The sequence below is a fragment of the Erythranthe guttata genome, chromosome 4, assembly GCF_056151865.1.
Source record: "Erythranthe guttata isolate IM_541 chromosome 4, IM_541, whole genome shotgun sequence".
Classification (NCBI taxonomy): Eukaryota; Viridiplantae; Streptophyta; class Magnoliopsida; order Lamiales; family Phrymaceae; genus Erythranthe; species Erythranthe guttata.
The window spans coordinates 1263115-1286571 of NC_142536.1; the positions used below are offsets into that span (position 1 = coordinate 1263115).

General features: G+C 35.4%; 6 protein-coding genes and 1 long non-coding RNA gene across 9 annotated transcripts; 4 read left to right on the forward strand and 3 right to left on the reverse strand.

The window, feature by feature from the left end:
- The first annotated feature begins 30 nt into the window (after positions 1 to 30).
- On the forward strand, positions 31 to 3022 carry LOC105953439 (Ubiquitin carboxyl-terminal hydrolase family protein). The gene is made up of 2 exons (XM_012977103.2): positions 31 to 1497; positions 2243 to 3022. Exon 1 carries the CDS (start codon positions 95 to 97, stop codon positions 1298 to 1300), a length of 1206 nt encoding a protein of 401 aa, XP_012832557.2. The 5' UTR covers positions 31 to 94; the 3' UTR covers positions 1301 to 1497; positions 2243 to 3022.
- Positions 2254 to 3022, forward strand: LOC148770875 (Tetratricopeptide repeat (TPR)-like superfamily protein). Its single transcript, XM_088816236.1, has one exon. The coding sequence runs from the start codon at positions 2254 to 2256 to the stop codon at positions 2785 to 2787; it is 534 nt and encodes a 177-aa protein (XP_088672362.1). The 3' UTR covers positions 2788 to 3022.
- Positions 3023 to 5240: 2218 nt separating this feature from the next.
- IPT3 (isopentenyltransferase 3) lies at positions 5241 to 8808 on the reverse strand. The gene has a single exon (XM_088816237.1). It carries the CDS (start codon positions 6313 to 6315, stop codon positions 5347 to 5349), a length of 969 nt encoding a protein of 322 aa, XP_088672363.1. The 5' UTR covers positions 6316 to 8808; the 3' UTR covers positions 5241 to 5346.
- An 898-nt stretch (positions 8809 to 9706) lies between these two features.
- Positions 9707 to 14420, reverse strand: LOC105953408 (uncharacterized). Of its 3 annotated transcripts, none has more exons than XM_012977070.2 (9): positions 14196 to 14420; positions 12942 to 13262; positions 12694 to 12771; positions 12472 to 12603; positions 12200 to 12280; positions 11805 to 11870; positions 11162 to 11221; positions 10889 to 11072; positions 9707 to 10001 (listed from the first exon to the last, which is right to left on the reverse strand). In XM_012977070.2, the coding sequence occupies exons 2-9, from the start codon at positions 13242 to 13244 to the stop codon at positions 9973 to 9975; spliced, it is 933 nt and encodes a 310-aa protein (XP_012832524.2). In that variant the 5' UTR covers positions 13245 to 13262; positions 14196 to 14420; the 3' UTR covers positions 9707 to 9972. The 3 variants fall into 3 exon arrangements, with proteins under 3 accessions (XP_012832524.2, XP_088672365.1, XP_088672364.1); XM_088816239.1 differs by lacking the exon at positions 14196 to 14420 and adding an exon at positions 14023 to 14135; XM_088816238.1 differs by lacking the exons at positions 9707 to 10001; positions 14196 to 14420 and having other exon boundaries at positions 10884 to 11072; positions 12942 to 13278.
- Positions 14421 to 14755: 335 nt separating this feature from the next.
- LOC105953390 (R3H domain protein) lies at positions 14756 to 17180 on the forward strand. The gene is made up of 7 exons (XM_012977053.2): positions 14756 to 15061; positions 15194 to 15264; positions 15496 to 15604; positions 15851 to 15933; positions 16056 to 16214; positions 16485 to 16586; positions 16737 to 17180. The coding sequence occupies exons 1-7, from the start codon at positions 14989 to 14991 to the stop codon at positions 16890 to 16892; spliced, it is 753 nt and encodes a 250-aa protein (XP_012832507.2). The 5' UTR covers positions 14756 to 14988; the 3' UTR covers positions 16893 to 17180.
- Positions 17181 to 17346: 166 nt separating this feature from the next.
- LOC105956770 (uncharacterized) lies at positions 17347 to 19247 on the forward strand. The gene is made up of 6 exons (XM_088816240.1): positions 17347 to 17508; positions 17594 to 17803; positions 18130 to 18453; positions 18549 to 18710; positions 18823 to 18906; positions 18987 to 19247. Exons 1-6 carry the CDS (start codon positions 17479 to 17481, stop codon positions 19092 to 19094), a joined length of 918 nt encoding a protein of 305 aa, XP_088672366.1. The 5' UTR covers positions 17347 to 17478; the 3' UTR covers positions 19095 to 19247.
- A 354-nt stretch (positions 19248 to 19601) lies between these two features.
- On the reverse strand, positions 19602 to 20120 carry LOC148770876 (uncharacterized). Its single transcript, XR_016030993.1, has 3 exons — positions 20018 to 20120; positions 19780 to 19934; positions 19602 to 19683 (listed from the first exon to the last, which is right to left on the reverse strand). It is a non-coding gene; the product is annotated as an uncharacterized LOC148770876 (long non-coding RNA).
- Positions 20121 to 23457: the final 3337 nt, after the last annotated feature.

The following is a 23457-nucleotide window of genomic DNA, read 5'->3' on the forward strand; positions in this document are numbered from 1 at the left end:
TATATCCGAAAATTCATTGCCTCTACAACTAAATCTCAGGCTCTGCGAAATTCGTGAAGCCCCAAAGCCTAAACCCTAGATTCCCAAATTCCTTATGAATCACCAAATGCTGTCAAAATTCAGAGCATTCTCATTCTTTCAGATCTCAAATCCGAAAACCCAAGCGCGATGCTTTTTGCTCCAATTCTCTGCATCAATTTCAAGCCTAAAGGTAGTATGGCGAAAGGATCCAAAACTCGACCAAGCAATCGAGAACGACAAGAAATGGCGGATGTGCGCTCGGGTTGTCAGAGAAGTTTTAAATGAGCCGGGCCAGGTCATCGCGCTTTCGTACTTGCAAAAACGCCGCGAGCGGCTTCGATTACACGTAAATGTTCCAACTTTTCTTGCCCAAAACCCAGGTTTGTTTGATTTGTATAAGGATAAGATTAAGCCAAAATCCGATTTAGTTACTTTCGTTCGAGTGAGTGATAGACTGAATCGGTTTTTGGAAGAAGAGAAAATGATTCAAGCGGAAAACGAGCCGTTGATTGTTGCAAAATTGTGTAAATTGCTGATGATGGCAAAGGATAGGGTCGTTTGTGCGGATAAATTGGTCGAGGTGAAGAGGGAATTCGGCTTCCCAAATGATTTTATGGTGACACTGGTATCAAAATATCCCGAGTATTTTAGGTTGCATGGAACACCAGGAGAGGGACAGTCGTTTCTTGAGCTGGTTAATTGGAACGAGGAATTTGCTAAGTCGGTTATTGAGAAGAGGGCGGAGGCGGAGTCAACTTCGCTCGGATTTAGGGTTAGGCCGGACTTTGTCTGGAAACTTCCTCGAGGGTTTTTCATGAAGAAGGAAATGAGGGAGTGGATTAGGGATTGGATAGAGCTGCCTTACGTATCTCCGTACGAGGATGTCTCTCATTTGGATCCTGCTTCACGAGAAATGGAAAAAAGAATGGTGGGTGTTTTCCACGAGCTGCTTTCGCTTTCAATTCATAAGAGGGTTGCAGTGCCGATTTTGGGCAAGTTTTGTGAGGAGTATAGATTTTCTAATGCTTTCTCGAGTGTGTTCACGAGGCATTCGGGTATTTTCTATATGTCACTCAAGGGTGGGATTAGGACTGCTGTCCTGAGGGAAGCGTATAAAGGTGACGAGTTAGTTGATCGTGATCCACTTCTTGAAATTAAGAACAAGTTTGTTGAGTTGCTGGATGAAGGGCGCGAGCAGAGGGCTGAGCAATTGAGAATAAGCAGAGAAACGATTCAGAAGGACATGGAGTTGATGGCGCGGCTTGGAACAAATAACTGAACTGTCACAAGCAAATAATTGAAAATCGAACACATGGAAGAAGTTTACCCATTTTGAGTGCAGATTGGTTTCGAGAAATGGATGCTTGATCAGAATAAGACACGTCCCATGTAGTGAAACAGATTTAATGAAAAAATATATCGCTGGATCTTGCTCGTGGAGCGGGAGCATCATACAAGTCATAAGTTAGGATGAAGGTATACATTATCCGGCATATTCGTATCAGTTGATTCCACTGTTGTGAAAGATGCGTATTGATAAACTAATTATTCATGTATATATCTGTGTGCCAATTTTACTTTGGAAAATACCAATCTCAACCCGAAACTATTTCGTGTCGTAAATGGAAAGGATCTGTATCGTGTCTTTGTTGATAAAAAAAAGTGCTGATGAACCATGATTTTTTGAACATTGAATATTAAATTCAGTACGAGTATTTATATTAATGGTTTATTTAGTCATTAGGGACAAGCCTCTAGAAAGTAGAAAGTAAGAGATATTGTAGATTTTCTATCTTCTGTTGCAATTGAAACCGTTTTCTAGTAACAGACAACCTTTGTATTGCTTACGTTCCCGTATATTTTTTTAATTGAATCATCTTAGGAGTATGAAGATTTCGGCATCCTTTTTTTAATTGGAAAGAATGCAGTTCGTGCACGCAAGTTGTTGTTATGTGAAACTCAGTTACCTAACTGAATTACAGTGCATGCATAATGAATGATGGCATTGTTAACTAATCGGACTCTACAAATAATCCATTACGCAAGGATTCATTGAGTTGTTTCTTTGTAGTTGATTTCTGAACCTATAACCATACCTAACTGAAGATCATGTAAAGCTTGTGACTTTATGAGAGAAACGAAAAAAATAAAAAACTATATAAATAGGGGCAAAGATTATCTCACAGCTAACTTCTCTCTAATCATTTTCTCTTTCTTGCAGAGATCGAAAACATGGATGGAGGCATTACTCTCCAGTCACTACTAGTAACAATGGTGCTTTTTGTACTGTACCCATACGCAGAAAGTCAGTGGGTCCCACATTTCCCGTTAGCTCCAGTTCGTCCACCTCCACTCTGTGCATCACAATACGCATTAGCCAATCGTGCTTGTGCTATGTTGCCTTATACCCCAATCCCACCCCCATCGCCCCCTTCCCCACCAACCCCACCACCCCCGCCACCCCCAACGCCGACTCCTCCATCCTATGGTCATGGTCATGGTCACGGGCATGGGCATGAGGTTGACCATGGTCATGGGCATGGACATGGTCATGGGCATGGGCATAGACATTCGAGACATGGGCATGTAGAAACTCAGGCTGAAGGGGATTGCTGTAGGTGGTTAAAAGAAATCGACGACGTTTGCGTTTGTGGGCTCTTGGTTCGTTTGCCTGCGTTTCTTACTCGGCCTGTTCACAATTATACCGTTGTTGTGGACGAATCGTGCACTATTTCGTTCGCCTGCGGTTCAAGGTTGACACCCTAATAGCTACCCCTTCTCAATACTCCAATAAACGAGGAAAATTTGTCTGATTTTATTATTAATATAATATAGATATATAGATATATTTATGTCATTGGATTGTAAGGTTTATTTTTAGTTTATGTAATATGAAATTGTAAGACCTGTTATTTTGAGATTATGCTCTGGCAATGTTTGTGCACCACCATCTTGAAGATGGAGAGTATCAGAAATATCTTATTTATTTATTTATTTATTATTTATCTGTCTAATTGTTATTTAGATGAAGAATTTCAGGAGATATTTCTCTCGGCAAAACACTGCTGAAACTTGAAATAAACTAATTAATTGAACATAATAAAGTTTTAATTTTTTGTGATAGTAAATAATAAAATTAATTATTATTAATAATAAAATAAATAAAAAAATGGAAAAGAGAATGGGATCCTACATGCTGACAGTGGGTGAAAATGAAATGACTACCAAAAATAGTGATTGATTGTGGATGAGTCTTTATTCCAAACTTATCTTTAAAACCTATTTTTATAATTTTTAGAATATATATTATATACAATATAAAAAAAAATGTTGAAGAACAAACAGTCCTTAAGTGGAGGGGTAGTTGACTCGCACTAATCTTTAGATTTAGAGCTCCAATTCGCCGCAAATTTAGGTTTTGTCTTCATTTATTATATATTGATAGATCATATCTTCTGTACTAAAAAATAATGTGTGTTGTGTTAGCATGCAATAACTACAGATGAACACACAATAACCCCTTTTTTTTCTTTCATTTCTTGAACTTATAGAGTTGACATCTACTTTATTGATTTGTTGAGTGTGGGTTGGTTGTAATTTCAAAATGAACATTACTATTTTTAACTTTTTCACTTGCTAAATATATATTGTTCAATATTTATTATGGAGCACAATTTGCACCCTAAATGTCTCCCTTTTAAATTCAATTGACTCGATCGTCGGAAAGTTTAGTTGATACCGGATGTAGAATCGGCGGTGATAAAAATTTCTTAATGGGCATTCTTATTTTAGAATCTTTTTATTAGTCAATATTTAGGAAGAATATCTTCGAATCTTCTTCTTCCGACGATTCTCATTCAGCTCGCTACTTACCTCATTGATCTGCATATTCGAATGGACTAGCGAATTTGATATTAACGATTTTTCTTTCGATGAGCTTCTAATAAGGTCATATCTTCGATGCGCACTGGGTCTGAGCTTCTTGGCCCCATAAATCCATCTTGGGCGAAATACATACATATACCACTTATTTTAAGTTGGATTTAATAGGCATTATAATTGGAGAATCTTATGCAACAATACATATATAGATATACATATTACTAAGTAATGTCAACATCAACAACTCGAAATCATGAGCAACCATTTGTGCATATGATTGAAAGCTACATAAATATATTATTCCCCTTTTAATTTTCATGGCTGGCTGTCAATAATATATAGATAGGATCGTACTATTAATTTGTCTTTGGAATTTATCTCCTTTCTCTTTCAATCTTAATTTCATCTTACGGTTACGGATTACGGAGCCCCCTTCAACCATGTACGGAATTTTGGCACAAAGGACACTTACTTTTTTTTATTTTTGTGGTGGACCAAAATTATATCACCATCTTTATTAAATTTATTCAAATTCTAAGTGTATGTCACAATATTCATATATTCTATCTACACGATTCGTACGCGGGGCCAATTATTATTTCATTCCAATTTTATTTCCAAATACAAAAAAAAAAAAAAAAAAAAACCTAGACGTCGTTTATATTTACATAGGAGACAAATCGAAGAAATTAATACTAAATAGTCCACATCCTCAAAATTTTAGTTGGGTGAAATCTATGATTAAAATCGATGGAGTATATTTCGATATTTTTATTGGGCGCTCTTTGAATGTTATTAATGGACTAAACTCTCAGTTCAGCTCGTCAGCTTAGTTTACACCGGTCCACGATGAATTATTTGGGAAATTAGCAGCAAAATCCTACATAAAAAATCTAATCTAGGTCAAATTTTGAGAAATTTTATTTCGATTGAAATATTTATTATCGGTAAATACAAGTTTGTTCTCATTTTCTGCGTTGTTACTCGCTTTTTTTACTTGAGTTGTGGAGTGCCGGGATCAAGCCCTCGAGATTTCATTTCAAGCTCCGGCGTACGAGTAAACGTGTTCAAGAAGAGCCAATTTCGATTGATGCTAAATCGACATCTATAAAAAATAATTAACAAATAGAGTTATCATTATTATTTCCACCATTTCAGTTATATCTAGCTTCAATGCTTAATTCATGCAACACCAGTTGATTGTATTACTTATTCACTATTTTGATTATGAAATTAATTATTATGTAACAAATTTATTGCAAGAATATAGTTAAAATGCTTGTAATTCACAAGGGTAAACTGGTAAAATATATCATATTTTATAATACTATTATATATTTTTTTTAAATGCGATGACAAAATTGCATTTATTCCCAAAACTGGTACACAAGAATCGTATTACATTCCCCTCAACCCTCAAAAACAACTGGCAGTATCTGTATCCTAATGAGTCGCCGTCGCCATCAAGGGACGACCAACGCCTCTCATCGCCGCCGCCACACCGCCGCAAACCACCGCCGGCGCCGGCGCCGGCTCCATGTCGTACAAAAATCTACTCACCAGCGCCGCCCCGGGCCCCGCCACCGTATTCTCCCACGCCGCCTCCGCTTCTCCGCCGCGCTTCCTGAACACATCAGTCGCGTCGAGGCGGTGCATCCTCCACCCCTTGATGTTCCTCAGCCGGTGAATCTTCTCCAGCTGGCGGCGCGAAAGCCTGCTCGTGTTCGATTTTATCGAATCGATCGCCTCCGCCAGAATCCTCGCCCGAGTTTCGTCGTCGCAGAACGATTCGACTCGGAAAAACTCGTCCAACTCGGGGACGCCGATCGCTCTCCGAATCCCCCTCGAGTAGTCGGCGTTCGGCCGGTAAAAATCCCTAACCTCGTCGATCATTCCCCTCTCCACCATTTTATCGACCCGATCCGAAACGAAGGAATCGAGCACGGGCATTCCAACATCCACCCACAGGAAGCAACAATCGTACCTCAATTGAAAATTCATATCCACTAGGGCTTCCACGAACGAATTTGACCCCCCAACGATTATTGGAAGATGACCTCGTCCGAGTATCGATCTCATAGAAATGGAAGCCACGGCGCGGAAATTGCCGGCGGAGAAATCGGTTTCGGGATCGGCGACGACGCCGAGGAGGTGGTGGGGAACGCCGCGCCGCTCCTCGTCGGTGATTTTGTTGGTGGCGATGTCGAGCCCTTGGTAGACTTGCATTTTGTCGGAGTTAATTACCTCCGCCGCAAAGCGGGTGGCGAGGTCGATCGAGAGGCGGGATTTTCCGGTGCCGGTGGCGCCCATGACCACCACCACCTTCTCCTTGTGGCGGAGGAGCTGGTTATCACTCCCTGGAATGTGAAGAAGTGGCCGTACTTGTTTCGATACTGATAGCGACATTTTCATTTTCTTCACAAAAGGTAAAAAAAAAAATACTAAAAATAGAAGTTTTTTATACCTTTACCGCCGAAAAGATTAAAATTGAAGTGATTATTTAAGAGAGAGAAAATTATTTTATTATTCAAATAAAATATCTTTTAGTAGCCTAAATATATGTAAGATAAGAAAATAGGGAGACGCGACGGCTCGAGAAATGAATTGGACCAGTTATAGAGAGAGAGGAAAAAATGAAATATTTTATTGTAGAGGAGTTAAGTATAACTCTTGGTTGAAGAAGAGAGAAGTGGATTGAGAAGCAAAATGGGAAATTTTGTGGAGTATTTATGGGAGAAACACACAAGGTTGTTAATTGGCTTCACCTTTCAATTCTATTATAGTCAACTCCAACTCGCTTAATGCCTTTAAAAAGTAATTTCACTAAAGATTCCCTTTGTTTTTGTGTAAATATGTGATACATCATTTTTGTAGATGTTACACCGAGTAAAATATATCAGATGATAAAATTTTAATAAAACCACTGATTTGGCCGTTTTTTTCAAATTCAAATATTATTGTTACAAATAGCGACGATTAGGAAGTGGACAAGATTCGATCGTTACACATTGAAGTGAAATAGGTAAGACTAATACCAAACTCTTGTAATAAAAACAAAAAATAAGGATTGGTTTTATTTGGGTGATGATGGTGCCTCTATGCATGAACCTTAAAGCTTCCATTTTAGAAGTGAAGGGTAGTAGAGACTAGAGACTAAGGCAACATTGTTTTATTCCATATAAAGAAAATAAATTTGGGTTTTGAGTTTAACATATTCAAAATCGATCTGGAAAGTTCATTGACAAAATTTATTAGGTGGTGAATCCTGAGCAAAAAAATGTACGAAGAAAAAAGTTCATCTTCTTTTGTGCTGGGTGGAGAGAATTAGAACATTTTAAAATCTGAAAACGAGTTGTAGTGTACCGGAAGTGGAAGAAGGAATATTGTCTTTTATTTAATCACTGTCCTGCATTTATCTCTTTCTTTTTCTTATTTTTTATTTTTATTATTTTATTTTATTTTTTTATTTTTGGCCTTCTTACTCCTTTTTAGAGTTAGGAGTAGCTCGACTTATGAGATCATACACCGGTGATGTAGTTTTAAACTGTAGATTTACATAAATAACTATATACTAAACACATATAACACATATACATGAGTGTGTGCATTATAATGTGTAGATCAATAGTGCATGTTCTACAAAATCGGAGTAGATCAGTGATAATCCTTTTAGTTTAATGCTTGAGAAAAAATAAAAGATAATGTAAATAAATGTTTTTCTTTTGTTGAAAATAGATGGTGGCTTTGTCTTTAGCAGATTCATGCTTATTAGAAATCCCAAATTTAAGTTCTTTACTTTTCCTCCAGTTGTTCCAAACTGAATACTTTGAATTTTGTATGAGATGTTTCAAAGCAATAAATTATATATATTTTCCACTATATAAGTCATAAGATATACATAACACTCCTGGCCAAATAGTCGTGTGGGATCACCACTACATAAAAAAAAAAAAAACTGCAAAAGAATGTTAAATTTTTAATTCATATTATTCTAATGAATTTATGCCACATTAACTTTTTAAACAAGATTAGTATCAACTCATTTCAAATTTAATGTACGAACCCTTAAATCTGAGGATTCTGAATGATTAAATAATATAAGAGGGAGGAAAAATAAAGGTAATTTCTGATAATGGAAGGGAATTCTCTTAGTTTCATCAACCTTAAAGTTGACCAAAGTTATAATACCAAAAGATTAGTGCTTAAGGGAATACTATCATATGTCAGGCCTTAATTGAAGTTAGCTTATACGGTATACCAAAAGACACATGTAAGAGAGGGAATTAAAAAAATGACCATTTTTTTTGTTCTCCACACACTACCATACAAAAAATATAATTGTTTTTTTAGAAGCTCATCACTATTAAAATCACTTAAGTACATTTCTCTCTCTCTCTCTCTCTCTTTCTCATATTTTTTCCCCTTTTCTTTTAATGCAAAAAAATTTGGTCAAAAATACAAATCACGATATGCAAAATTTACAGTCTGCAACATGTACAAGTACAATTGAACACTCTTTACTATATATTAAAAATATGACATCAAATGTAATACTCACATAATTCCAAACAATAGCATGATAACTCATTTATAGTATAACTCAAAGCATAAAAGGACAAACAATAAAATTCTAAAATCCCACATCTCGAACAATAATATTTTTTTAATCCATCCGTGACATTTTATATTATTCAGGAAATAAAATAAATAAAGTTGCAAGTACGCCTTTATTTCTCAGTGTAGCGCACATACCATTGTTCAGGCAATTTATCATGGTAGTACTATAAATGCTTAAAAAGTCCACATGTGGTAGGAGAGAGGTTATGATTTGTGACTCATGAGGAGATGAAGAGATGGCATACATAGTTAACCTGTATAAATTAAAATTGGACTAGCAAAATTCTATTAATTTAGCAAAATATTAAACTATCAAATTAATAGTTTAGTACATCTTTATAGAGTCGGGATCAGAATAAATTATTATTTAAGCAATGCTATTAATTTATTGAGGTTATACTCTATATGATGTTGGTAGTCCACTTACAATCTAAAAAGTCTAAAGCCTCGAGTTCCCTCTCATGAACATGTACTAAATAATAAGAGTTAGTACATGTTCGGTTAGTAACAATCAATCGAACTCAGTCCTTCGGTAAATCCGAAAAATCTACAGGTAAACGCAACTATTCAATAAAATAACTAGTTACCCTACCACATTCAATCAATTTTTAGATAATTACTAATAAGATAATTATTAAATATTTAGATAATTATTGCGAAAGAGTACATGAAGATGCTAAATGCAAACTTTAAGAAGAAATCAATAGAAAATTAAAAATGATATATATATATATATATATATATATATATATATATATATATATATATATATATATATATATATATATATATATATATATATATATATATTAATAATTTTTAATTTTCTTGAGAGGTCAGAACTCGCAAGAAAAAAAAGGATACAGTGTGAAAGAAGTAAGAACAGTATTTAGGCGTGCTTCGAGCACGAGTTCTTAGTGAAAAGCCTTCACTTGTTATTAATTCTTAGTAATTTATCCATCACATCAATGAATCTTACATCATCCATTATAACTATATCATTTATATATTATAGGCACATCAAAAAAAAGGACAAGTTCCTCATTTCCTGTCTTATATGAATATAATCTCCAACATTCTTAAAATAAAAAATAAAACTACACTGAATTACTCATCTAATCACACACAATCAAATTAATCCATATTTATTTCACTTAATCTCATATAATCACACAAACCGGGCACATAAATTACCAAATAATGCATAAAGAAAATCAATGGGAACACAATCAGAAAATCAAAGATGAAGGTAGGTATGATTATTCGTCGTTTTTTCGAGAAGTATGAGTGAGTTTGCAAAAGATGAAGACTGATTTGATTCTAATTGTAAAGCTCCAACTATAGTTAAATTCAAAACCACTTCATTTTACCTCTAAAGAACCACTCATGAGAGAGGTGATGTCACGTTGGATGGCAACCGATGCACTACCGTCACATCAACTGTGCATATATTCACTTGATGGTCATAAATGGACAATTTTCTGCATGTAAACCAAAAGCACAGATCAGATTCAAGTCCCGGTTAAATATTTTTATATAGATAAAATCTACCGTTATCTTGAAACAATCCCATCCAGAACAGGCAAGTCAAAAAAGCATTGCAGTATCGCAGATCATCGAAATTTAAGGCAAAATTCTATAGTAGGTCTAGTAGCCAGATGGGGTGATTTAGATGATTGCAAGCAATAATGCCAAAGACAAAATTGGTAAAAAAAAAAAAAAAAGGCGCGGACAACCCCACCTCCATCCCAAAAGAAGGCATAATTTATAAAGAAATAAATAAAACAAATATAGTTGTAACACAATTACAAAATCAAAATTACTGAGTACTTCTAGTGGTCCTGTTTGAAGGTGCACTAGATAAATGACGACTAATTCCTAAAAAACCACAGCCAGCAATCTAACTTAATGTCTGAATTCTGATGCTATGGCTCTAGTTGGTATCGAGACGAGGCAGAATAAAGGCGAGACAAAGGTACTTCAGATCCGGCTTTTGTCATGGGAAGATATTAGAACATATGTCCCTGCCTTTATTCATTTTAGGTATTTATTCTTTTGACAATTGACATTCACAATGCCAGAAGGACGCTGCTTATATTCTCTCGTTTTTTTTTTTTTGAACTACAAGCAACCAAATGTAAGAGAAAAGACCCTGTGAATTAATACTCAGGACCATCTAGAATAAAGGCAGCAAAACATCTTACCCCAACAAAAAACAGATTCCTAATCAATATCATCACAGCTAGAAAAAACTGGTATCAAGCGCGCAGAAGAAATATGTGTCGAATTATCAAGTATAAAACTGTCAAAGAAACTAAGGTAGAGACCATATATTTCTTATGTTGATATAAAAAGATAGAACACTAACCCTGCATGTCCAACATCTCTGTGGGTTCAATTAATTCCTCAGCATAAGTCATGGGCATCACTATAAGACCTCTGCTCTGTAACAATTCAGTAGCTGCTGAAGGATAAAAATCGATCAACTTCCCCATTACCTCTTCGAGAGGCCCACTGAGCATCTGGTCCTTCAACATATAATGTCCGTGTCCCTGAAACAATAAAAATTTACATGTCAAAACAAGATTACACTTGTAACACCCTTTTTTTTTGGTATAGTTCATGTCAGAATTTCTAGTACCTCGAAGAATATTAAAGAATTACTAATTGGTTCGCCTCCCAATCTGTTTTGACACAGATCCTGCATAGTCCGATAAAACGAGTGTGTTTGAGTAAAGGTCAATTAACATAGAAAGAAAATAGCAACAGAAAATACCAGAGTAAGCGAAATTATCACATACAACTCTGACAGCATTGAAGAAAGACTTAAATCGAGTGATAGGTTATCTACCCAAAGATAAAAGGAATAAATATGCTCCCTTGCAAATGTTATCGTGGTAAAAATGATGAGAACAAGTCCATCTAGATTTGAGTGCATACACTACTCAGTACTCAGAGCTGGATATTTCAGTAATGTTGCTAACTAACTTTATACACTTATTACTCAACGCAGACAGATAAGATGATATGCATAGCAACGAGATGAATCACAAAAGTGAAAGGCTGTCATCTGTGGTGTTTGACTTAAACTAGTATATAGAACAACATTCAGAAGGTCTATACATTTTGTGACATCCAATCAGCACAGGAAAAATAAGCAACCATTTTGCTTGAAGCTAGTACGGAGGAATCAAGAAAAGTTAAATACCTCTTGTAATCCTTTTTTAAGATTTGAAGTAACAAATGATATCTAAAGAACTGCAGTCACTATGACAAAAGGTTACCTTCAACTGACATTGCAAATACTTGACATGGTCAATGACACCATCCAGCAAAGCCATTTTGGCAGCCTGCAAGGCCATAGCTTGTAAGCGACTCCGCACTCAAAAGTTACCAAGTATCAGTAACAATTTTATTCATGAGTAAAATGGTTTCAAAAACTAAAACATCGTGTTTGATAAAGCAAACACTCGTACCAGTAGGTACACACCTTTTCCGGCGACATGCATGGGTCTAACTTAAAAAATAAATCTAAAAGAGAATCAGTCAATTTTTTAATCTCGGCAAAACCAAAAGTTTTTCAACATTACATTCAGAGAGGTTGTTTTGTAAGGACTTTAGCTGTAGTAACGAACAAATATGTCGGAGTTTATTATTATGTATGTGTCCTCTATCTTACCTCTTTCGATCTTATCTCCTTCGAGTGAGGTACCAATTCCTGTAATGCATCCAGCCCATGTGATATTCTCAACCTTCGACGCTGAAAAGAACCAGGTATTCAGAAAATAGATGCATGACCAATCATTTGAACTTTAAACATGGTATATAAGGTGATAATCCCATACAAGCAACAGGGTCAATAAAAGATAAATCAAGTCAGATCTTAATATTTTTGTTTGACATAAATCAACGAAATCAAACTTATAGACCTATTGAAGGTTTATTGCATACACGATCAGCAGCAATGGCTTTCTCCTTCGATCTTTTTCGACGGGCTTCAGAAGTGCCTTTTGACGAAGCAGCTCCAGAACCTGAATAAGCTTGAAAAGCATTACTGGATTCTTCATTCTTCCGATTTTGTTTCTGCGTGGACAGTTACACGAGCTTAAGAAGAACATAATCGCAGCTGAGGTGTTTATTTTATTTATCATAGAAACAATGATAGTAACTGACCTGAATACCAGGTTGATCTTCAGAGCCTGTGAATGCTGTAACAAAATTTCTTTCATTATGCGGCCTCAGATATTCTTCCTATTTCAAGAAAATTGCATAATTACATCTCATGTAAGAGCTACTGGTGGCATCTATAAAACAGCATATCAGGTAACTAAGATAACTTCAAAATTGAATTTTAAATTCAAACGGGGACCTATTCTTGGCTAATGTTTGAGCACTATGTACAAATGCTTATGCTGGCTTACCAACTGAGGAGGACCCACTAGCGTCGAACCAGGTACTTGTTTTGTGATGTCGTAGGGCATTTGCCTCGAGATTTCATGGTACCCCCTCTCTGTAAGAAACTCAACATAGTTTTGAGGTATTTGTGGGGGATGCACCCATTGAGGAACTGGAAAAAATTCCGGATATATTCCATTAACCCCTGGGGTCATGGTATAGTGTTCGTTTGCATCACGATCGCTGTACAAACCAGAAGCATTGTGTGCCATCCAATTAATAGGCAGTGGTAGAAACTGCAAACGATTTTCATGATTCTGTTCTTCCATGCTACTCAAGTTCCGAAACTGCCATTAATTTTTATTCATGTTAATGAAAGCCTTCAAATTCATCAGCTAGCAGAGGAGCTAAATTATGCAGCAGATAGTTTTTTCATAAAAATTCTGGATGAAAATTTATAATTAAAAATCAATCGATAGGACATAAAATGATGATAAATAACTCGTGAGGTGTTGCAAAACAGATTAACATTGATTCATCAAAATTCCGTCGTAAAAGCAAATCATCATGACTCGAGACAGTCTTCACTCACATGCCCGAATCACTCGAAATTTACCCTAAAATCAACATCCACATACACTCGAATCATAATACATATTTCAAAAATGATTTTTCTGATTTTATTCATGTTAATGAAATCCCACAAATTCATCAGCTAGCAGATGACTTAAATTATGCATCAGATAACTTATTTTCTAAAAATGCTGGATGAAATCTATAACTAAAAATTGAATCAATAGGCCATAAAATGATGATAAAAAAACAGATTAATATCGATTCATCAAAATTCCGTAGAAAAGCAAATCATCATGACTCGAGACAGTCTTCACTCACATGCCCGAATCACTCTAAAATTCCCCTAAAAATCAACATCCACATCCACACAATGTTCCTGTTGTATATTATCCGAATCATAATACATATTTCAACAATGATTTTTCTGTTTTCCTTTCCGAATCTCACGGCTCCACCAATATTTCAAAAACACCAAAAAATTTATGTATTCTCACGTCTCAACATACAAAAAAACAGAGGAAACACACATACACGTACGGAGAAGTTTATGCACTAAAATCCTCTAAACCCTAGATTTTACAGTAAACAATATCACCAACGTGTCATTTGGAGCACAGAAAATTAAACGTTCGAGTAATTAAATTTTAAATTTACGTAGAACGCAGCATTTCTGAAAAAAAAAAAAAAATCGGAGAAATTCTTACAGGTTTTACGGTACAGTGATTCAGTTCAGGAGAGGAGATTCCGAAAACGTGAGGAGAAAATGAAAATTGCAAGGAAATAAGAGTGTGCTTGCTGGCTAAAATGCGCGGAATGCGTGCGTGGTACGTTGTGTGTGTGTGTGTAACAGACTCTGTACCAGTGTGGCAGGGCGAGCTGCAGCATGTTTGTTGTGGATGGTGAAGGAATTGTCAAAACTACCCCTCTATATTTCTTACTACGGAATCTTCAATAAATCAAAATAAGCATGGCTTTTTTATTTGGGCCGAACAAATAAATAACTTAATTGGAATTATTGGGCTTCAATGTAGCGTAAATCTCCAAATTGTAATTGGGCCTAGTTAAAATAAAAAGATTGGTTTATTGGGCTTCAATGTAGCGAAACTCTCTATATTCTAATTGGGCCATGTTAATATAAAAATATAAGCTAAATTTTCCATTTAATCAAGTTAAATAAAAATAAATACTAGTAACAGCATAGTTTAAAATAAAATGAAAAATTACTCAAAAAAATAAATAAATAAAATAAAGTGAAATTGATTTAGAATTTGAGATACAGAATATTATAATTAATTGTGCACCACAATTTTCCAATTTACCCAGAAAGCAAAGCATATTCTCTCTCTCTCTAGACTTCTGTAGACCGTGTTTGGTCCTTCTTCATTCAAAACCTTTCAAAGTTTTTCTCCCAAAGGAAGATTCAATCAGATTTACAGTTTCCGTATCTTTCCGAGAACTCAATCTGTAGAAACTTCAGCCAATTAATTACAGGCAACCATGGCGACACCTGAAATTTTGCAGACGGAGCAAGATCTTCTTATGTACACCTCCCTCTTCGACAATCCCAAAGGTTCGATTTCTACTATGATTTTCTTTTTCCTGTTTTCTTATGATTGTTTCAGTGATCTGATTTTAGGTTATAAACTGTAAATCTTTTTTTTTCCCTTTTTTTTTTTTATTTATATATTGAATATAATTGCAGGTGCAAATGTGAAATCTCGAGGAATTGAAATTGAGAAGAAGATTGAGATTCTAGAAGGATTGGCTGGAACAGTAAATTCTCACCTCTCTTTTAATTATGTGTGTATGTGTGTGTGTGTGTGTATTCAATTCAGTGACTTGTATTCTTATACTTTCACATTAAGGTTTATTTTGTATATTGAGTTTTGGAATTCCTGATAGACAAACAAAATCATGAATACCTGCTAATATGCTTTTTAATTTGATTAGGTGCATAGATTTGTATATAACATATTGTGACGAACGTAAAATTATATTATGTAGGTTAGTAACCGAAGAACTCGTAGATGGGTAAACGATCGCTTGTTAATGGAGCTCGTTCCTCGTTTGAATGCCGAGGAAATTAGAGGACTCTTTGCCCCACCACCTTGGGGTAAGTTTGTTCTTCGAAAAAAAAGGGTTGATTAATGATTAATCTATCTACTTATTTATGTTATTAAATTGTTGAAACTTACTAGAATTGTTTAAGTTTGATTTAACTGAATTCATAACATGAAGATATTACTTCGAGAGTTCTTTTTTTCCTTTTCCGTTGCTTTATTTCTCTTTGTCAAGATTCGCGGCATTGTTTTTGGGCAACTAAATATCCTAGTATTTTTAAATGCATTTGATTTTTTAGGTGATGAGGTGCCTCCTTCGACTTTTTCAATGACGAATATGGAGGAGTGGGATAATTTCAGAACTATAGACATGGACAAGGAGGTGTGTGTTGTCTCTTTTTGTTTACATATCATGTAGTATTTCTTATGTTGTAGGGTTTTCATCTTTATAACATTCTGCAATGATATATTATGGAATCGTATAAGTTTTCTTTTCATTTGCAGGCATCTATTATAAGAAGTCATGAAAAATCGTCAACGAAGGGGAGAGATCGACTAGATGCAGATAAAGTTGCTGCAGTGACTGCTTGGCACAGGGTAGATAGTAGAACTCGAGAGGCACTTCGTCGTTGTTATCTTTCTGACTTGATCAATAGCTTCGAGGTACTTAATTTTTTGCCCGATTATGATTAATTACGACATTTCTACAATATCATATAATCACTATTTCGGACATTGACAATTTTTCAATTTAAAGCAATGAGAAGAATAAATTGATTGTTTCGTGCTTCTACACAAATTGATGATTGTAGTAGTCGTGTCTTCTCTTGCATCTCGTTTGTTTGCTTGGAGCATGTTTTACACTAGAAGGAAATTGAAGGGTATAGTTTATACTTTATTGTATCTTATATAAAATGGAATAATATATTTCAGGAATGCGTACGATCATTTGTCGAGGGCAACGAGGATGCAGATGTTCTGGTGCTGCATGTTCAAGATCCTTTCAATCGCTTACTATTGCATGGCGTTTGTGAGGTATATATATCTATATATACTTACAATATCGTTCTAATTTTAATTTATTTTCTTAATAATCTATTCAGTTGTAAATTTGCTACCCCCGAAATTTCTCAGAACCAAGCGAAAAAAAGAATTCACACTAATGTTTTTTTTTTCTTGAAACAGTTCTATAATCTGGTTTCGACTACAGTTGACCAGTCAAAAGGAAGTGAAACATTGAAGATGACGAGGATAAGGAAGAAGAAGCAGTTGGGTTCTTCGGATCTACCGAAAATCACGCTATGCAACTTTCTGAAAATGGCGAAAGAAGGATTCTGGTGATCCATATTGCTATGTTTGTATCAATGTGTACTATTGAAAAAACCAACCTGTGCATTTAGTTTACTTAACCGTGGTTAGTTTCGTTGGATGTATCGGCAATTACTGTCTGTTTTTTTAACCATTGTTAATAATTTGCTTTTACTGACCCAAAGATAGGTAGAATTTGCTGTGTAGAAATGCCTCATTTCTTCAGACAGGCAAAAATATTAGATGGTATCTGGGCTCTGAAGCATTCAGAATATTAATGGTTAAGGTTTTCTTTGTAATTATATTTCAGATTTACAGTTAGCTTAGTTTCATTATCAATTTATAAATAAATAGTGTCTACCAAATAAATAAATAAATATTAATTTCAATATCAATTAATGCCCACAAAATATAAATAAATAATTAAAAATTGAAGTTTGGTGAATACCTTCATCAATGTGTGATAATATAGTATTGTATTTAAGAAAGAAAAAATGGTGGCAGTCTTTTGTTGACAAGACAAAATGTTTGAATGTTGAAAAGTAGGATGTTAATTTGTATCAGTAAATTCATTATTAAGGCATAATCGCTCGCTAATTTGTTGCACAGAAAGCTAATCATGGCAAATAAGTCCGTCAAATACTTCCTGGTAATTTTCAGTCTTTTCTTCATTTTTTACTCATCCACAGATTTTCATTTCATAATAATTTGATATTGTACTGAAAAACAAACAGGTTGATGCATTTACCGACTCCGCATTCAAGGGGAATCCGGCGGCGGTGTGCTTGCTGGAGGATGAGAGAGATGATGATTGGCTACAAGCGGTGGCGCGTGAGTTCAATATTTCGCAGACTTGCTTTCTGAGTCCGCTATCCGAGTCGGCCGACTCAGTAGTCGCCTCTGTTCCCAGGTTTCGCCTCCGTTGGTTCACTATCGTTGCTGAGGTCAACCAATTTTCGCTCTTTTTATATTTATAATTTCATCCTTCTAATTGTTGAAATTTGATTTAACGTGAAATACACTTTGCACCCCGAACTATAAGCATCCGCACAAAATACCACCCAAACTTAGAAAACTATCCAATACCCCCCCTAAACTATACCCCTGGAGTCAAATAACCCCTTAAACTATTTCAATTGAATGTTAGATACTAAACTCTAATACATATTTGCCTAATTGAATTTTGTGGTGATTTATTGTTTGATTCAAATTCTACATATGTCAATTATAAAAAAATCAGATTTTTTAAGTTGGTGATTTGTTAGTACAGGTAAAACTCTGTGGACATGCAACTTTAGCTGCATCCCACGTTCTCTTCGCATACGAAATGGTGAAATCCGATACAATAGAGTTCTCTACTCTCTCCGGGATTTTGACCGCAAAGAAAGTGGTTGATTCTCAATCGTCAGATTCATCCATATCCGAGAATGGTGCATTCACACCTGATAATTCCCTCATCGAACTCGATTTCCCAGTTGTACCGGTAATCGAATACAATGGTGCAACGAATGCTGAGGTGGCAATGATCTCTAAAAGCTTGAATGGTGCTTCTTTTAATGAGATTTACAAGACAACTACTGTGGATGACTTCCTCGTGCGTAGTACTCGATCGAATTTGTTATTACATTTGATCATTTTTTTTTCTGTTCAATAGCTACTTCAATTGTTTTATGGTAAATTTTGGGGCAGGTTTTATTACCAACTGGGAAGGCAGTTGAAGAAGTTGAACCAAATTTCGTTGAGATACTAAAATGTTCTGGCAGAGGATTAATCATTACTGCACCTGCTCTGACGGGCTCTGGCTTTGATTTTTACAGTCGCTTTTTCTGCCCTAAACTCGGGATTTACGAGGTATAAATACTCTTGGAATTAATCGAAAATTTCAACTTCATGCAAATATATATATATATGATCTCGTTAATATGCATGAATATCATTTGTGGGTTTTTATTCTTTATTGAAGGATCCCGTGTGCGGAAGTGCGCATTGTGCATTAGCACCATACTGGAGCAAGAAGCTCGGAAAATGCGATTTTATTGCATATCAAGTAAACACATTCAAATTCTATTTTCAATTAAACTAGATATCTTCATTTAATCATTTAAATTTTTGTGTGTTTGAAATTAGGCGTCGCCTAGAAGTGGCATATTGAATTTGCATCTCGACGACGAAAATCAGAGGGTTTTGCTTCGAGGAAAAGCTGTTGCAGTGATGGAAGGCACCCTTTTGGTGTAAACCAAAGCGAAACGTCGAACGTGGACTAATTGCTTTGAATGTGTTGTATTAAACATCACTTTTCAATAAGAAACTTTTCTCTGTGTAATAATGCTGTAAGAATCTTGCACGATTTGCGTTTGGATTCCTTATATTACTATATCTTTGACTAAATTGCAATTCATATCCCTATATTATCTCGAACTGCAGAAAAAAAATCTCTATATTATTTTAACTAGCAAAAATCCCCCAAAATATTTTTGATGATTTTCTTTTTAATTAAGAGAGCTTATCTTAAGAGAAATAAAAGTAAAATCTGCATTTGCAAAATGTTTGAAATACCAATTTAAGATCAGTTGTGAAGATTGGTTCCATGGATTACAAAGTTCAGCTAGAGCTAGACTTTGTTATAATAAAATAATTAAAATTCGTTCGAGCGGGTAAAAATGAAGTAGGTATATTAACATTAGTGCATCATTAAAAAAAAAAAAAAAAGCCAGGATCGTTATGCTCACCTATTTGTGTGAAAAAGTAATAGTTATCCTCTTGTTTGGTGAGGCGCACATGGCGTGCTGTACTTGAACTATTTCCGTCCATGATTAAAAGAGACCTGCAAAACCGTTTTCGAATTAGATTGTTGTGATATTCTATATAGATTGTGGTGATATTCTATATATACATAAGACACGTTGAAGAAAGTACATACCCTTCGTTGAGAGAAAGCATGAGAGATCCTCTACAATTTCCTTCATTGTCACTAGCAATCATGTGACCGAAAGCCATTTTCGATTCAGAGAGGATGAAAGTCGAAATAGGCTGCTCCAAGTGGGGTGGTTTCACAAAAGGATGCGAATATTCTCCCTACATTATCACAAACGATTTCCTTAATACATATTCTTCAATGTGAAACGAAACATGCTATCGAAGATAATGTACGTGAATACCTCATCAAAGAAGTTAATTCTGCAGCCATTTGGTCTCATCTTTTTTGTAGTCGGACTGATTTGAACTAAGAACTCGATTAGATCTTGGAGATGATCAGGGATTGTCTCATCTAGTTAATTTTTTTTTAACTAGATGCATTGAATAGATGATTAGGCTTACCCTTCCTTAATCGAGAGAACCAAAGCGCCTCTATAGTTCCCTACCTCATCACATGGAAGTGCGTGACCAAATGTTATATTTGAATCAACAAGAACAAGAGTAGCTATATATGCTTCTAAATGGGGTGGTTTCACGAACGGTGATGAAAATTCTCCCTGTATGATCATATATGTGTGTATGAGAGAGAGTGAGACAAAGAGAAAGATTGCAGGCAAAAACCGGCAGGCTGTGGCATAACATATATATACAAATTATCGAGAGTATACGTACAAATTATCGAGAGATCGAGAGAGAGAGATTGCAAGCAAAAAACGGCAGGCTGTGGCATAACATATATATACAGATCAAATTATAGAGAGAGAGACAAAGAGAGCGAGAGAGGGGGCAAAAACCGGCAGGCTGTGGCATAACATATATAATTATATATACAAATGAGAGAGAGAGAGAGAGAGAGAGAGAGAGAGAGAGAGAGAGAGAGAGAGAGAGAAGCACGATAGTATATATACCTCATCAAAGTATCTAATGACGCAGATGTTGGGATTCCTCTGTTTCGGAAGCAAATTCAATAGCATCAGGTGGTTAATCAAATCTTGAATGAAAGGAGGCAGTGGCTGAATACGTTCTATAATGAGATAACCATATATATCTCTTTGTCAAAAATAAATGTATGCAATATAGCAAACTTTTGCCTTACTCTGAATTTGTTGAGGTGCCTCGTGTATTGGCACACCTAATTAGATATATTCCCGTTTTCCTCCTTCGATGTTTTTGTTGTATAAAACAAAGTATCCCCTGAAAATAAACATCCAATACAAGATTAGAAAATAGTTCAACGAAATGTGAAGCCGTAGTTATGAGTGAAAATGCATCATTCTATGGCTGATTTTTTCAGAACAGCAGGAGCAACTTTAAAAATATAAATTCAAAATTTATGAAATTTCAAAATAACATATATACGACTGTACCAGAAACTGTCCAAATTTAGGAAACAACTGATAACCTTGTCAAAATAACATATATTCTCTTTTATATCAAAATCAACGTCACGAAATAATCTAACAGATTCCAAAATTTCATAATTTTATAAATAGTAAACCTTCAGAACAGTTCAAATCCCCAGACCTGTTAGTTTATCCTCTTGGTCGGCGGTTCTTAGTTCATCCACAAATTTTTTCAGTTTTGACATTTCTGAGCCGGTAAATATGTTTTCATAGTCAAGAAAGAATTGTATTACCACCTCGGTTGCTGTGAAGTCTGCCGTTACATCGATTCCAGAGCATACCTTACACTCTTCATGATTTGAACATATTGCAATTTGTGCTGGATTTCGAAATAAAGAAAAATCGCATAAAAAACTGTGCATTTAAATAGAAGGATTCGCGAAAGGGATTGTTTCAATCTATAGCTCTAATTTTTAGTTTTTTTTTTTTTTTTTAAAACGTTGTTGAGGATTTCAAATCCTTTTCCATAATCAAAAGTATAATTTGGAATCCGAAACGTAAATAACAGAACAAATTACCTGACTGATAGAAGTTTTTAACCTCGTCATCCTTCACAATTTCTTTTACAACATTGGCCACAACCCTATCAGTCTGCGATTCGGTCTTGCTTCACAATTTCTTTTACAACATTGGCCACAACCCTATCAGTCTGCGATTCGGTCTTGCTTTGCATCTTAACCTTCATCGCGAAATTACATAAAATCGAGGATACCTTTTTGATCCCCAAACTGAAAGTTTCCATTCAGGATTTCTTGAACACAATTGTCCAATTCGTTCTTCATTTGCACGTCCCATAACCTGCGTCTGACATGCTTCCCCAGTTCGTGAGCTACATGTCATGGCCCGCCAGTTTTGGCCCAACCTTTTGCCAGTTTCCCTTGGTTTGTGGAGGTCAAGGACGCCCAAAACTTAACCCAAATAGGGTGAGGCACAAGTTGGCCCAAATGTATAGAGATATGTAGAGATTTTTGAAGGATTCTAGAACTCCCATTGTAGATATTTTGTAGGAATAGATCTCCACCGTCCATTAAGGAGGTTGACTAGTATAGGGTAAGGTCCTCATTTGTAATCATTCAATAAAAGATCCGTGACATACAATTTCTAATCTAGGGTTCATGGTTGTTAAGGGAACAAGTCCATACAACTTCTAATCTAGGGTTCTAATCTAGGGTTCAATGATTTTTAACGTGACATAGAACATGATTTATGATTCTAATCTAGGGTTCATGATTTTTAACGTGACATAGAACATGATTTCTAACGTGGCGTGACATCACTTCTAATCTAGGGTTCATGATTCTAATCTAGGGTTAATGATTTTTAACGTGACATACAACATGATTTTTAACGTGACGTAACATACAACTTCTAATAAGGGTTCATGATTCTAATCTAGGGTTCATGATTTCTAACGTGACATACAACTTCTAATCTAGGGGTTCATGATTTTCTAATCTAGGGGTTCATGATTTATAACGTGACATACAACTTCTAATCTAGGGTAATCTAGGGTTCATGATGAAAAATGAACGGTTTCTTTCTGTGGGAAGATGAATCCAAACTTAACGCTAACTGATAATCTAGGGTAATCTATGGTTCATGATGAAAAATGAACGATTTCTTTCTGTGGGAATATGAATCCAAACTTAACGCTAACTGATTGATTAACAACTCGGTTTAGGCTTTGCCGCCCTCCTATTCGAAGCATCTAATTTGAAGATTCCCTTTTTTTTGGAAGGATTAAAAGGATTTAGGGAAAATTATATTGACCCTCGACACTATGGTCAAATTACGACAAAACCCCTCATGTTTCAGTAATTACAACTACCCCTCAACTATGAATCTACTGGCACGTCCACCCTTATGTGGTCAAATTCAACTTTATCTTCTAGATTTCGTGGAATGTTTCTAATTTGTCGTTGTGTGCAAAAAATGTAGTTTCTGATGCACCACAATCTGATATATACAAACAAAAAAACATATCTTATGATCATCTTACTTCAAAATGTGGAGCTCGAATGGGATAAAACGGGTACAAAATTGAGAATATTCCATATAATCTAGAAGATTCCACTAAATTCGACACCACTGATTTATAGTTAATGGGTGGTTGTAAATACCCAAACATAATGAGTCTTTTCGTAATTTGACCATACATCAAGCGGTGGTTGTAATTTACCCAACAGATTACGGACTTTTTGAAGTTTGATTGATTGTACCCGACACTTGTGGTTTTGCAAGTATAACCCGGTATATTTCAAGTCATTTACACTTTCTTG

What these genes read in the sequence shown, in the direction of transcription:
- LOC105953439 (XM_012977103.2), top strand. Translation starts at nt 95, where the DNA reads ATGAATCACCAAATGCTGTCAAAATTCAGAGCATTCTCATTCTTTCAG.
- LOC148770875 (XM_088816236.1), top strand. Translation starts at nt 2,254, where the DNA reads ATGGATGGAGGCATTACTCTCCAGTCACTACTAGTAACAATGGTGCTT.
- IPT3 (XM_088816237.1), bottom strand. Translation starts at nt 6,315, where the DNA reads ATGAAAATGTCGCTATCAGTATCGAAACAAGTACGGCCACTTCTTCAC.
- LOC105953408 (XM_012977070.2), bottom strand. Translation starts at nt 13,244, where the DNA reads ATGGAAGAACAGAATCATGAAAATCGTTTGCAGTTTCTACCACTGCCT. An exon ending in AAGCCATTGCTGCTGATCGT is followed by an intron (nt 12,281 to 12,471) that starts GTATGCAATAAA and finishes GGTTCTTTTCAG; the next exon opens with CGTCGAAGGTTGAGAATATC. An exon ending in AGAGATGTTGGACATGCAGG is followed by an intron (nt 10,002 to 10,888) that starts GTTAGTGTTCTA and finishes GTTTACATGCAG; the next exon opens with AAAATTGTCCATTTATGACC.
- LOC105953390 (XM_012977053.2), top strand. Translation starts at nt 14,989, where the DNA reads ATGGCGACACCTGAAATTTTGCAGACGGAGCAAGATCTTCTTATGTAC. An exon ending in CTTTGCCCCACCACCTTGGG is followed by an intron (nt 15,605 to 15,850) that starts GTAAGTTTGTTC and finishes TTGATTTTTTAG; the next exon opens with GTGATGAGGTGCCTCCTTCG. An exon ending in TATTGCATGGCGTTTGTGAG is followed by an intron (nt 16,587 to 16,736) that starts GTATATATATCT and finishes TTCTTGAAACAG; the next exon opens with TTCTATAATCTGGTTTCGAC.
- LOC105956770 (XM_088816240.1), top strand. Translation starts at nt 17,479, where the DNA reads ATGGCAAATAAGTCCGTCAAATACTTCCTG. An exon ending in AGTCCGTCAAATACTTCCTG is followed by an intron (nt 17,509 to 17,593) that starts GTAATTTTCAGT and finishes AAAAACAAACAG; the next exon opens with GTTGATGCATTTACCGACTC. An exon ending in CTACTGTGGATGACTTCCTC is followed by an intron (nt 18,454 to 18,548) that starts GTGCGTAGTACT and finishes ATTTTGGGGCAG; the next exon opens with GTTTTATTACCAACTGGGAA.